The 13914-nt window shown below is 43.4% G+C and overlaps 2 protein-coding genes and 1 pseudogene across 2 annotated transcripts; 1 reads left to right on the top strand and 2 right to left on the bottom strand.

Annotated features, from left to right (window-relative positions):
• The first annotated feature begins 47 nt into the window (after positions 1–47).
• On the top strand, positions 48–2311 carry LOC139380077 (toll-like receptor 13; annotated as a pseudogene).
• Positions 2312–2926: 615 nt separating this feature from the next.
• Positions 2927–9702, bottom strand: LOC139380589 (nucleolus and neural progenitor protein). The gene is made up of 9 exons (XM_071123408.1): positions 9584–9702; positions 9158–9312; positions 5786–5874; positions 5446–5574; positions 4865–4942; positions 4320–4672; positions 4033–4094; positions 3688–3917; positions 2927–3529 (listed from the first exon to the last, which is right to left on the bottom strand). Exons 1-9 carry the CDS (start codon positions 9678–9680, stop codon positions 3160–3162), a joined length of 1563 nt encoding a protein of 520 aa, XP_070979509.1. The 5' UTR covers positions 9681–9702; the 3' UTR covers positions 2927–3159.
• A 200-nt stretch (positions 9703–9902) lies between these two features.
• Positions 9903–13673, bottom strand: LOC139380590 (testis expressed 30). The gene is made up of 5 exons (XM_071123409.1): positions 13635–13673; positions 13311–13547; positions 13087–13138; positions 10450–10664; positions 9903–10159 (listed from the first exon to the last, which is right to left on the bottom strand). Exons 1-5 carry the CDS (start codon positions 13650–13652, stop codon positions 10001–10003), a joined length of 681 nt encoding a protein of 226 aa, XP_070979510.1. The 5' UTR covers positions 13653–13673; the 3' UTR covers positions 9903–10000.
• Between the last annotated feature and the right edge of the window lie 241 nt (positions 13674–13914).

The following is a 13914-nucleotide window of genomic DNA, read 5'->3' as shown; positions in this document are numbered from 1 at the left end:
ATGTTTTGATTGCTCGGGCAAAGGGGTACAGGCAGGTTGAAGTGATCATGCTTAATCATGATCATAATGAAGCTTTGGAAGACTTGATATGCTTGTTAGACAAACCTAACTTTGTCAAGTACACAGAAGCCAACTGCACAACAGAGGTGGGCTTTGCTGCGACAACCCTGGGAGTCCTGTTCTTCGTGCTGGTGGTTTTCATCCATAACCTGGCTGGCCTCTAGCTCCTCCCCTTCTACCACATCACCGTTGGCTGGCTGTTGGAGGCCATGCTATCCAACACCGGGGGGGGGGGGGGGGGGGGGTGGGGGGACACTATCACTATGACGCATTTGCCTCCTACAGCGGGAAGGACGAGCACTAGGTGTAGGAGCTTCTGCCCAACCTGGAACAGAGGGGTCCTCCTTTCCTGTGCTTCTGTCTACACAGAACAGTCGTGGCCAAAAGTTTTGGGAATGACACAAATATACATTTTCACAAAGTCTGCTGCCTGAGTTTGTATGATGGCAATTTGCATATACTCCAGAATGTTATGAAGTGTGATCAGATGAATTGCAAAGTCCCTCTTTGCCATGCAAATGAACTGAATCCCCCAAAAAACATTCCCACTGCATTTCAGCCCTGCCACAAAAGGACCAGCTGACATGTCAGTAATTCTCTCGTTAACACAAGTGTGTGTTGATAAGGACAAGGCTGGAGATCACTCTGTCATGCTGATTGAGTTCGAATAACAGACTGGAAGCCTCAAAAGGAGGGTGGTGCTTGGAATCATTGTTCTTCCTCCGTCAATCATTATTAACTGCAAGGAAACACATGCCGTCATCATTGACTTGCACAAAAAGGGCTTCACAGGCAAGGATATTTCTGCCAGTAAGATTGCACCTAAATCAACCATTTATCGGATCATCAAGGACTTCAAAGAGAGCCGTTCAATTGTTGTGAAGAAGGTTTCAGGGCACCCAAGAAAGTCCAGAAAGCGCCAGGACCGTCTCCTAAAGTTGATTCAGCTGCAGGATCGGGGCACCACCAGTACAGAGCTTGCTCAGGAATGGCAGCAGGCAGGTGTGAGTGCATCTGCACGCACAGTGAGGCGAAGACCTTTGGAGGATGGCCTGGTGTCAAGAAGGGCAGCAAAGAAGCCACTTCTCTCCTGGAAAAACATCAGGGACAGACTGATATTCTGCAAAAGGTACAGGGAATGGACTGCTGAGGACTGGGGTAAAGTCATTTTCTCTGATGAATCCCCTTTCCGATTGTTTGGGGAATCCGGAAAAAAGCTTGTCCAGAGAAGACAAGGTGAGCGCTACCATCAGTCCTGTGTCATGCCAACAGTAAAGCATCCTGAGACCATTCATGTGTGGGGTTGCTTCTCAGCCAAGGGAGTGGGCTCACTCACAATTTTGCCTAAGAACACAGCCATGAATAAAGAATGGTACCAACACATCCTTCGAGAGCAACTTCTCCCAACCATCCACGAACAGTTTGGTGACAAAATGTATTTTCTAGCATGATGGAGCACCTTGCCATAAGGCAAAAGTGATAACTAAGTGGCTCGGGGAACAAAACATTGATATTTTGGGTCGATGGCCAGGAAACTCCCAGAACTTAATCCCGTTGACAACTTGTGGTCAATCCTCAAGAGGCGGGTGGACAAACAATCCACAAATTCTGACAAATGAAATGCTTGTAATTATACTTCAGTGTAACATCTGGCAAAAAAATCTAAAGACACTGAAGCAGAAAACTTTGTGGAAATTAATATTTGTGTCATTCTCAACTTTTGGCCACGACTGTAGACTTCCAGATGGGGAAGGACATAGTGGAGAACATCAGAGCCTCTACCGGAGCCGCCACACCCTCTGCCTGGTCAGTCGCCTTACCTGCGCAGTAACTGGTGTTCCCTGGAGATTTGGCTGAACACCTCCAGGTTGCAGGTGGAGCAAAGGGACATCCTTCTCCTGATCAACCCCCTTCCCCACCCCTCCTAACTGCCTGTCTGCCCACCACAGGCTGGCTGGCCTGGTGAAGACCAGGACCTATCTGGACGGGCACCGGGACCCCCATCAGCACCAGGCATTCTGGGACAGACTGTGGGCTAAAATGAAACCTCGGACTGAAGCGTAAGCTCAGAGATTTATGTAGGACCTTGTGTTGATAATAAGGTTGGCAGATATGTTGAGGACTTTGTACTGTAGACTTTTAACCTGTTTTTCCAATAAACATATGCATCGTTGTTGCTAAGAGCAACTGAAAAAGGCTCTCAGAACTCTGTGGTTTTGATCCCTTTCTGTTTTACAGTGTATCAGATTGAGAACAACCTGTCCATCTGCTGTGACAATACATTAATGTTCATACAATAAAGCAGTTATTTTTATTTCAACATAAATCAAAAGATGTTTGTATGGAGGTTGCTAATTGAGGCAGGTGTTAAGAGCATTGGGCCAGTTACCGAAAGGGCGCTGGTTCAAATCCCTGAGCAGGCAAGGTGGAAAAATCTGCCGTTCTACCCCGAACAACTTCTCCCTGGGTGCCGATGATGTCGAATAAGGCAGCCTCCCGCACCTCTCTGATTCAGTGAATGGGTTAACTGCAGAGGGCACATTTCAGTTGAATAACTGACTAGGTATCCCTGCTGATTGTTAACCTTGAATTATTGCCCTTTACAGTATATGGTTTATCACACCCCATTTCCATCCAATCAGGTGAATTCTAGGCAATATTTGTGAATTGGAAGGAACCCAGTTTAAATGTATTATTATTTATGCCCTTGAAAAAAAGGAATCTAGCTGAAATGTAGGAAACTTGCCATGTTCTGTTTATGATTTGTCTTAAAGAAAAGTTGACATTTATTTGTTAGCAATGTATTAGCAGTTTTCCTGTAAATGACAAATATAATTAGATAAAAAAGTGAATACCGCACACAGACTGTAAGGGTATGCATAGGTTTAATACCACGTTTCTAAAACATTTTATTTATAGGCTACTTTAAGAAAAACTTAAGGCAAGCGACTGATGTAGGTCTAGAAACATCAGTGAAAAAAATGTAACTTGATGTCAGAGATGAAACACATGCAACCAAGAAAACCTTGTGTGGATTTCTTTGTTTAAATCATGAAAGCTGAGAACCCCTTTTATCCCATAGGCCAGGGTTTTGGAGTCTTAGAAACCTATGAAGGCAAAAATGTCATCAATGTTAGTCTCGTTCAGATCCAAGGGTTTCTGAGCTGGAGTGTCTCTACTTTGGTTGCTAAACTCATTGCTAAGGGACTGGTCAGCAGTCATCGTGGCCACATCCCCCGGTGTGCCAGGTAAAATACTCCTGTTTCTCTTGTGTCTTAGTGACCGTTTTCTGTTGACACAGAATGCACTTGTGATTGGTTCAAATGCAGTCCTGAATGGCTGAAAGCAAATTCTAGGGTGAGCCCTCCTCCACAGTGTCTTCAGCGACTGACAGGTCCTGGGTACCACCCCTCTGAGTGACAGGGCCCAGCAAACCTCCCGTTTGTAGCGCGTTAGTTTCCCTTGTACACTGGGGAGACCAAGAACAAACAACACATAGGTTCCCCATCGTTAATGTGACTGGAAGTTTTAGTTTGGACAAGGTGTGCAAAGATATCCCATTGTGATAGTCTGAAAGATGCAATAGACAATATTATTAAAAGCCCAGTTAAAATAGAGCCCCTGTACCTGCAGCCCTCTGATTCCAGGCGTTTCATCCTCTGGCACTTCAGGTTCAGGAACGTCAGACGCCCCTTCTCCTGACGCAGCTTCCTGCATTCACACCATCGCATCACTTCCTCCAGGTGGGCGGCCATGTTGCTGAAAGTGGTGGCTGTTTTCAGTTGCTTCAGAAACTTCCTCTTCTGACCAATCACAGCAGCATCCAGTAATGAAGGCTGCTCTTGTTCTGTTGACACCTGCAGAGTTCAAATGACAATCTAGTATAAGTAACAACACTCATCATCAAATAACTAACTCAAATGAAAAGTAGTGGACTCTATAATATTTGGACATAAAAACAACCACACATACCTCTGTGATACCGCCATGGGTTCGTTTCAGCAACTGCTTCATATCAAATCCAGAGACGGCACCTGTTATAAGGAAATTATATGACTGTTATATATTATATGTTCAAATGTAAACAACAGAACATAGGCTATGCCAGGAGAGCTACAAAAAATAAATCAATCAATCTATCAAATGTATTTTATAAAGTCCTTTTTACATCAGCAGCTTGACACCAATCACAAAGTGCTTTATAAATACCCAGCCTGAAACGGCAAAAAGCAAGGAATACAGAATCCGGGGACACTAACCTGTATCACCAGTTCTCCGGAGTAAGACCGCAGTTCCCAGATCCACTTTGCTGCTCTTCCTATTGGAGGGACCACCCAGAGCCTGCTTCCTACTCTCCCCTCCCTCCTCTCTGAACAGTCTGTTGAGCACAGAGGACCTGGAGGCTCCTATCCCTCCAAGGCCCTTAGGAGCCCGGGAATGCTCCATCTTCAACAAGGAAGAGTCAGAGGGCCCGAGGAACTCTGCCATCCCTGCAGGCAGGGTGAAGTCTATGAGGAAGGCCATAGCCTGAGCCTGGGACACCTCCTTCAGGAGCTCCAGGAGGTGCTGGTAGAGAGGGGCCAGCCTACCCAGGATGCCCCGGAAAAACACCCTAAGGAGCAGGAAGATACATCACTCCTATCCAGAGTCACTTCCACTTACAGAGTCACTTACATTCGTCTTAAGATTGATATGTGGTTGTCTCATCTAGCTAAGTCATAGTAAGTCAGCTCTAGTAAGAAGGGACAGGTTTGAGTGAAAAGCAGTACGTCAGACAAGACCCTGAAAGAGCCACAGGACTCACCACAGTCGACTAAGCATGCTGGTGAGCACCACGTTCAACGTAATGAATTGCTTTGATTGGAGGTCCTGCCTTGCTAGTCTGGAGAGGAGATTTGGTCAAGGCAATCATACACACCATGCTCATGTATACATGTCTACACTGAGAACATTGTTGCGTTCCAGGTGGTCTTTTTTATTTTTTTGCAGTCATGCTGCACATTACAGAAGACTGTCGTGTTGTTACATACCCCGTCATCACTTTTGTCTCGAGACGTCTTCATTTATGTTGATCTTAAGTCATCTCTGGATATGTCTCAAGATGCCTTAAGACATGTTGATGGCTGAGTAGGTATTACTGTGGTTCCTGACAAGTTAAACACTTCTCCAGGCATTGAGAGACCTAACAATATGCAACTGCAAAAAAAGATGACCTGGAACGCCAGCAACAGTCATTTATATAGTAATAATCATACATTGGATTTAGATCACCTTTCAAAAAACTAAAAGGACACTTAGGCAACAAAAAAAAGAGGTTTAAAAAAAAAAAGCAAGGAGAAAGAGATAGCAGCTGACGTCTCCCAGATGAGAGAAAGAGAAGGATACATGAAGGCTCTGGTGCAGTGATTGAGCAGACATGTCATCAGTCTGGCAGCTCCCAACACCTTGAGACAAAGCCATTCCAGTATGGGCTGACTGGGGACATCACACTGACCCGTCTCCATAGCTAACTTGCTGCAAACACAAGCATACACACATCAAGATGACACAGTTAGTCTACGGTGTATTGGCTATCAAATAAATATCGACCCCAAAACAAGTTATATGGATCTTGATGCTCGATAGTGTCTGCGTGATTAGATGCAGCTAAGTAGTCCAACAAGGGCATGTACATTCCCTGGCACAGGGAATAGCTAAATGCAGAGTAATTCTAGCAAGTTAGTACCTTTGCACTTTCTTTGGACATAGCTCCTTCAGGTCCAGAAGAGCAGCATCCAGCTTCATTTCCTTCAACCGGTTTATGCATTGCTCAACCTGCAGGGGTTTTCAAAACTCAGTCAATAACCCCCTACATCAGGGGTGTCACACTCATTTTGCCCTGGGGGTAGGGTTGCCATGCCCATGGTTTTTCCGCAGTTGGGCTATTTTGAAAAAAGGATGTCACGGGTGAAAATGTATTGGTCGCTGGTTTTCGGCATACCTCTATATCGCACTGCGGCCACCATGACTCATTCAAGGGTTTTTCTTTATTTTTATTATTTTCTACATTGTAGAATAATACTGAAGACATCAAAACTATGAAATAACACATAAGGAATCATGTAGTAACCCAAAAAGTGTAAACAAATCTAAATATATTTTACATTTGAGATTCTTCAAAGTAGCCACCCTTTGCCTTGATGACAGCTTTGCACACTTGGCATTCTCTCAACCAGCTTCACCTGGAATGCTTTTCCAACAGTCTTGAAGGAGTTCCCACATATGCTGAGCACTTGTTAGCTGCTTTTCCTTCACTCTGCGGTCCAACACATCCCAAACCATCTCAATTGGTTTGAGGTCGGGTGATTGTGGAGGCCAGGTTATCTGAAGCAGCACTCCATCACACTCTTTATTGGTCAAATATCCCTTACACAGCATGTAGGTGTTTAATAAACATTGTGACTTATACATTAAATAGTGCACCGCATATTACGCATGGCAGAAAAATATCAAACAAAACTGATTAAAGATGTCTTTAGTACTCGTGATACAAGTCAGTATTCAAAGTGCACCGCATATTACGCATGGCAGAAAAATATCAAACAAAACTGATTAAAGATGTCTTTAGTACTCGTGATACAAGTCAGTATTCAAAGTCCATCCATGTCTGAGGACATCGGGAGATGAAGTGGAAACCAGCCACTAGGGGCAACAGTGAGGTTTCAGTTTTGCTAGGGCGTTGTGTACGGGTATGGTGGATGGGTGTAAGCATCTGCCACCGATTCCAATGGTTGCAAGTTCAAATCCAGTGACATAAGGTTGATTTTGATATTCTTGTTTTAAGCCTATCCCAAACCTTAACCCTCACCTTAATGCCTAAGCTTGAGAATTTGGAGTTAATGCCTAAATTTAACCTTAAAAAGACTTCGAAATTTGACGTTTGAAAACATGGATGTTTAATTCTGACCTGAGACTGAGCGCTGGTAGCAACTACTACCAGAGCGAAGGCCTATGCTTTCACCTTCCAGAATTAGAAGTGTGTGGGCAACGATATGAATATTGTAAATAAAGGATGTATATGCCCCATGTGGGATTAGAACTTGCAATCATTGAACTAGGAGCCAACTGTTTTAGCAGACCGCGACACCAATCAGTCATAACGGTTGAGGGAAAAAAACACAACAAGTTGACATATACAGTGGATATAGCTACAGATATAAAGGTATAATCCACAGTCTAGACGTTTTCTTTCTTCGTAAAAGCAATACAGATGTGTATGAAATGGTAAGCAAAAAACTTTGGTCAGATGCGGAAACTAAATGCATGCTATTCAATCGATCACTGCCCGCACCTGCTCGCCCATCCAGCATCACTACTCTGGACGTTTCTGACTTAGAATACGTGGACAACTACAAATACCTGGGTGTCTGGTTAGACTGTAAACTCTCCTTCCAGACTCACATTAAGCATCTCCAATCCAAAATTAAATCGCAATAAAGCCTCCTTCACTCATGCTGCCAAACATACCCTCGTAAAACTGACCATCCTACCGATCCTCGACTTCGGTGATGTCATCTATAAAATAGCCTCCAACACTCTACTCAACAAACTGGATGCAGTCTATCACAGTGCCACCCGTTTTGTCACCAAAGCCCCATACACTACCCACCATTGCGACCTGTAATCTCTCGTTGGCTGGCCCTCGCTTCATACTTGTCGCCAAACCCACTGGCTACAGGTTATCTACAAGTCTCTGCTAGGTAAAGCCCCGCCTTAGCTCACTGGTCACCATAGCAGCACCCACTCGTAGCACGCGCTCCAGCAGGTATATCTCACTGGTCACCCCCAAAGTCAATTCCTCCTTTGGTCGTCTTTCCTTCCAGTTCTCTGCTGCCCATGACTGGAACGAATTGCAAAAGTCTCTGAAGCTGGAGACTCACATCTCCCTCACTAGCTTTAAGCACCAGCTGTCAGAGCAGCTTACAGATCACTGCACCAGTACATAGCCCACCTGTAAACAGCCCAGCTATCTACCTACCTCATCCCCATACTGGTATTTATTTATTTTGCTCCTTTGCACCCCAGTATCTCTACCTGCACATTCATCTTCTGCCGATCTACCATTCTAGTGTTTAATTGCTTTATTGTAATTACTTCGCCACCATGGCCTATTTATTTCCTTAACTTACCTCATTTGCACTCACTGTATATACTTTTAATTTTTTGTTCTACTGTATGTTTTGTTTATTCCATGTGTAACTCTGTGTTGTTGTATGTGTCGAATTGCTACGCTTTATCTTGGCCAGGTCGCAGTTGTAAATGAGAACTTGTTCTCAACTAGCCTACCTGGTTAAATAAAGGTGAAATAAAAAAATAATTTTTTAAAAAGTGCTTTACTGTCTTTTGAATTCCGTGTAATGTCAGTAGTCTAGTCAAGACCACTGTCAAATAAGGCGTGCTGTCACCAGCTTTTATTGTTAGCCTTGAGGTGGTACCGCTCAGCACATCTAGAAAAGAGTGTATTTCATACCGACCCCCTCCCTCGAGATGACATCGAGGCCAATACATCACTATTTCAATGTAGAGTTGAACCGCTAGGTTAAAAGGGGGATAGATTTTACTACTAAAAGACCAAAATATCACTTCTGCAACAAACTGTTATAAAACCAGAATTGACTTGTTTCACTATAACTCAAATCTAAAACTCAAATATGGTTTTCAATGAAAGTTACTCTTCAATTGGTTACTCAATTCCCAACTTGGAAGTCAACACAAGTCTGAACGTCCACGTTTAGTTGCAGGGGGTTTGATTGAATTTAGAAAATGCTCCATTACTAAATGAAATTTTTTTTTTCACCCTGAAGTAACCCAAAAATGTGCACACCGCAAACTCCGCAGTCTATTTCAAATCTGATCTCATTGAAAATTATCTGTGCTATGCTTAACATTACATAATGTTACCTAATAAAGCCTATCAGCTGGGAACAGTAGCCTAGTCAATGGTCTGAATAGATAATATTGTTAATAACTATAATCATAATAGGCTACGTTACTTAGTTGGTAATTTTTTTTTTTTTTTTAAAGATCATGTAATGCAGGCCTTTTTCTTGATCCTCACCTGTTTGAGAACCCTGAAAGTCTTGTTTTGCCTGAGGCTGTTATGGAGAACGTAGAGAAGCTCGTACAGGACAAGGATCTCAGTCTGCAGGACTCCACTGCCAAGCAACTTGAGCACTTTGTTATTTTCCTCCAGGACACGTTTTACGTATGTACCTAGATACAATGAACAGCGCACACACACACACGAAAAAAGCAGTACAAAAAAAACACCACACAATTGTGATGTAAATAACGTTAATCTAGTTAGCCTAACTATTACAGAGCAAGAGATTGCTCTATGGCATCAGTCAGAACACTCCCCACGTGTGTCCCGTAGCTTGCTGTAGTCTGCAGCGGGGCTAGTTTCCGTGAGCTAATGTGGCTATTATTACACAGCGAAAGGACGCTCCAACAAGTTTATGCATAAATGTGATAAACTACATACCTGTTGAGAGACCGAATGGTATATGGACAGTTGAAACCGCACTTGGAAAGGGAATGTTTACTTTATTCCACGGTTCTTCAGCCATGCTCACGTCCATTTCCTTGCAAACACAGGAAGTGAAAGCTACCCAATTAGAATCAAGGAAATATTAACGTTATCGCCAGGCTTTAAAGGTACACTTGCACGTCCGCACACTGCTGTTTCAGAGAAGCAACCAGCAGGCTATTATTTATTGTCAATCTGTGTAAATACCTTAACCAAAATAAACGAAATACTATCGCTGGTATTATAAAAGAATTGATTTAATCCACATCGTAAATACACCAACATAAACACATGAATTCATCAAACCAAATGACAAAATTATACAGAATGTGTGGAGCAAAAAAAAAAAAAACTTGAGCATTGAAAGAAGGTTCAAGTATGTTCCAAAATCCACGATACGACATGTGAGTTGACTTCATCCAGCACAGACTCCTCAGCCCTTCCCTTCACTATAAGCCCATGGCTACCTCCTTCAATCCAGTGAACAGCCGCTGGAGACTTCATCTCCTTTAACACGTCATCTAGAAGGATCTGGACAAAGGAAAAATCATCAGCGCAAAACAAAATTGGGACTGGAAAAGAATGTTTCTTCCAGCCCATCAGTTTGAAATAATAAAATAACACACAATCAAGAGATGCATGTGCAAAAGTGAACTATTTCATTACAAGGGAGACGTGTGATCAGTTTGAAGTGAAACACATGAATCATCAAAAAATAGGGATGTGCACGTGCAAACTTCAACAGTTTCTGTGAATGCTCACATTCCTCCGATCTGCTGATGTTTATGCATTGACCAAAAGACACCCATCACCATTCTCACCTTCTCACACATGTTGTCTGCAGTACCAGACAGAAACAGTACAGGCACCTCCTTGGGCAGCGCCCTGAGGTCCTCACTCCGCTGTTGATGGGTGTGTGTCAGTCCTGGAGGGTGTAGGGGAAAGGACAGACAGACCAGTCCCTGCAATGCATCCTCTGACCCACCACTGAGCTGCCTGGCCAGGGCAGAGGCAGCGCGAGACCCCATAGAACGGCCTGAAGTGGAAGGTACACAGTGAGTAAGTAAACAGTGAGTATTATATCTGTCTTGGAAGTGATTGCTTAAGAAGAACTAGTTTATGGATCAATTAACAATGCTCAATTACTCATGCCCCCAGTAACCACCAATACTCAGAATATGTCCCTGGTGAGGGGTTTTCAGTAGCTTCCACAGCCACAAAGTCAAAATTGGCTACAAAAGAAAAGGGCTTTTTGGAAAATAAATATACGGTTAGGCATAAGGTTAGCAGTGTGGTTAAGGTTAGGTTTAAAATACAATTTTAGTAAGATACATTTTAGAAATGGGCGTGATTTATGACTGCGGGTATAGAACAATTAAGTAATAAGGCCTGAGGAGGTGTGGAATATGGCCAATATACCACGGCTAAGGGCTGTTCTTAAGCGCAACGCAGTGCCTGGACACAAACCTTAGCCGTGGTATATTGGTCATTTATCAAAAGCCCCGAGGAAACTTATTGCTATTATAAACTGGTTACCAATGTAATTAGCAGTAAAACTAAATGTTTTGTCATACCCGTGGTATACGGTCTTATAAACTGGGTGGTTCGAGCCCTGAATGCTGATTGGCTGACAACCATGGTGTATCAGACCGTATACCTCGGGTATGACAAAACATTTATTTTTACAGGTTTAAGGCACTCTGCGATGCATCGTCCCTAAACACAGCCTTCAGCTGTGGTAAATTGGCCATATACCACACCTCCTCGGACATTATTGCTTAAATATACCATGGCCTTCAGCTAAACAGAATTCAGTTCTCAAACCACCCAGTTTATAATAATGAATATATACCTGGATTGCAGATGCAATGTATTGGCCATTGAGTCACCTAGTGTATATAAACTCAGCAAAAAAAGAAAATGTCCCTTTTTCAGAACCCTGTCTTTCAAAGATAATTCGTAAAAATCAAAATAACTTCACAGATCTTCATTGTAAAGGGTTTAAACACTGTTTCCCATGCTTGTTCAATGAACCATACACAATTATTGAACATGCACCTGTGGAACGGTCGTTAAGACACTAACAGTTATGAAAACTTAGGACACTAAAGAGGCCTTTCTACTGACTCTGAAAAACACCAAAAGAAAGATGCCCAGGGTCCCGGCTCATAGGCATGCTGCAAGGAGGCACGAGGACTGCAGATGTGGCCAGGGCAATAAATTGCAATGTCCGTACTGTGAGACGCCTACGACAGCGCTACAGGGAGACAGGATAGACAGCTGATCGTCCTCGCAGTGGCAGACCACGTGTAACACCTGCACAGGATCGGTACAGACGAACATCACACCTGCGGGATAGGTACACGATGGCAACAACAACTGCCCGAGTTACACCAGGAACACACAATCCCTCCATCAGTGCTCAGACTGTCCGCAATAGGCTGAGAGGCTGGACTAAGGGCTTGTAGGCCTGTTGTAAGGCAGGTCCTCACCAGACATCAGGGTAATGGTCGGATTCGTGTTTATCGTCAAAGGAATGAGCGTTACACCGAGGCCTGTACTCTGGAGCGGGATCGATTTGGAGGTGGAGGGTCCGTCATGACCTGGGGCAGTGTGTCACAGCATCATCAGACTGCCTGCAATGACAACAAGCTCAATCTCAACGCTGTGTGTTACAGGGAAGACATCCTCCTCCCTCATGTGGTACGCTTCCTGACATGACCCTCCAGCATGACAATGCCACCAGCCATACTGGTCGTTCTGTGTGTGATTTCCTGCAAGACAACAATGTCAGTGTTCTGCCATGGATCTCAATCCCGTCAAGCACGCCTGGGACCGGTTGCATCGGAGGGTGAGGGCTAGGGCCATTTCCCCCAGAAATGTCCGGTAACTTGCAGGTGCCTTGGTGAAAAAGTGGGGTAACATCTCATAATAAAGAAGTGGCAAATCTGGTGCAGTCCATGAGGAGGAGATGCACTGCAGTACTTAATGCAGCTGGTGGCCACACCAGATACTGACTGTTACTTTTGATTTTTTAATGTGTCCCCTTTGTTCAGGGACACATTATTCAATTTCTGATAGTCACATGTCTGTGGAACTTGTTCAGTTTATGTATCAGTTGTTGAATCTTATGTTCCTACAAATATTTACACATGTTAAGTTTGCTGAAAATAAACGCAGTTGACAGTGAGAGGACGTTTCTTGTTTTGCCGAGTTTGTAAATCATTGGTATAGAAGCTAATAAGGACCCCGGTGAGGGGGGCCACTCTCTGGACAAGGGGTTGGAGATACAGTAGAGAGCTATGTGCAGATAAACATTGAGCAAGGATCTTTCAGAATGATGCAATTGCATTGGTTTGTTATGGAAGCATAAACCCCAAGCATGGCTCATCATCACTGGGAAATACATAAGGCCAGTTAGATTTAATTGAGGTTATAAAATAGTTTTGATTGCTTACCACCAAGAAATATGTTTCTTATTGTGAATTTCTCAAGATTTTTCAAGTATTCCTGCAAAATCAAATAGAATATTTATATTAATGGCACACTTGTATTCAGTGAATTAACTAGTAGATCTTCATAGCCAACTAAAGACGAGGCTTTTAATGACTTGGTATTCTTTTTTCGCGTCGTCTTATGGAACGAAACATGCACAAATCTGTATTTCGAAAATAATTCTTACCCAAACGGCATGGTAAGCCTTCACTCTGTAAACCAGGTTTAAACCTTTACACGTGAAGCGAAGACATAGCAGGCCATTCGATGAAAGTGCATGAGCAAGAGACACCAAATGCTTGAAGTTCATGTCCCCACCAGCCCCGTGCGTCAGAATAACAGCGGTCTGCACATCACTGGCATTGGCTGGGATACTCAACACAGCAACTAGATTTTTTTCCCCAAAAGGTATTGTCATGCTGTCCTGCAAAGTAATTCGAGTTAGTGAGTCATTTAAACATGACCAGGTAACCTATCCGATCCTTGTATCAATAGTGATCAAACATTTTACCTCTTGAATCGTTTCCATGCTTCCATTTGTTTATCCCGCACAGCTTCTTCTAATCACATGACTTATCAACTTCACTGTAAACTATTCATAAGACGCCATCTAGTGTACTGGAGTCGATGGTACTACACAATTACAATTGAGGATTTGGGAGAATTTATTTGACTATAATAAATGGTTGGAAACTCAGTCTAATGTATACTGAGATTTTAAAACACAAAGTGTAATTTTTCCTAGCTCCCAGAGAAATATAGCCTGGCCGACAGTGGTGCGACTCACAGCG

This window comes from Oncorhynchus clarkii, chromosome 22 (assembly GCF_045791955.1).
Source record: "Oncorhynchus clarkii lewisi isolate Uvic-CL-2024 chromosome 22, UVic_Ocla_1.0, whole genome shotgun sequence".
NCBI classification, from domain to species: domain Eukaryota; kingdom Metazoa; phylum Chordata; class Actinopteri; order Salmoniformes; family Salmonidae; genus Oncorhynchus; species Oncorhynchus clarkii.
This window is presented reverse-complemented; position numbering and strand designations above follow the sequence as displayed.

What these genes read in the sequence shown, in the direction of transcription:
- LOC139380589 (XM_071123408.1), bottom strand. Translation starts at nt 9,680, where the DNA reads ATGGACGTGAGCATGGCTGAAGAACCGTGGAATAAAGTAAACATTCCC. An exon ending in ACCATTCGGTCTCTCAACAG is followed by an intron (nt 9,313 to 9,583) that starts GTATGTAGTTTA and finishes CATTGTATCTAG; the next exon opens with GTACATACGTAAAACGTGTC. An exon ending in CCCATGGCGGTATCACAGAG is followed by an intron (nt 3,918 to 4,032) that starts GTATGTGTGGTT and finishes TGAACTCTGCAG; the next exon opens with GTGTCAACAGAACAAGAGCA.
- LOC139380590 (XM_071123409.1), bottom strand. An exon ending in AGGCTTACCATGCCGTTTGG is followed by an intron (nt 13,139 to 13,310) that starts GTAAGAATTATT and finishes TTGATTTTGCAG; the next exon opens with GAATACTTGAAAAATCTTGA. An exon ending in CAGACAACATGTGTGAGAAG is followed by an intron (nt 10,160 to 10,449) that starts GTGAGAATGGTG and finishes TCCTTTGTCCAG; the next exon opens with ATCCTTCTAGATGACGTGTT.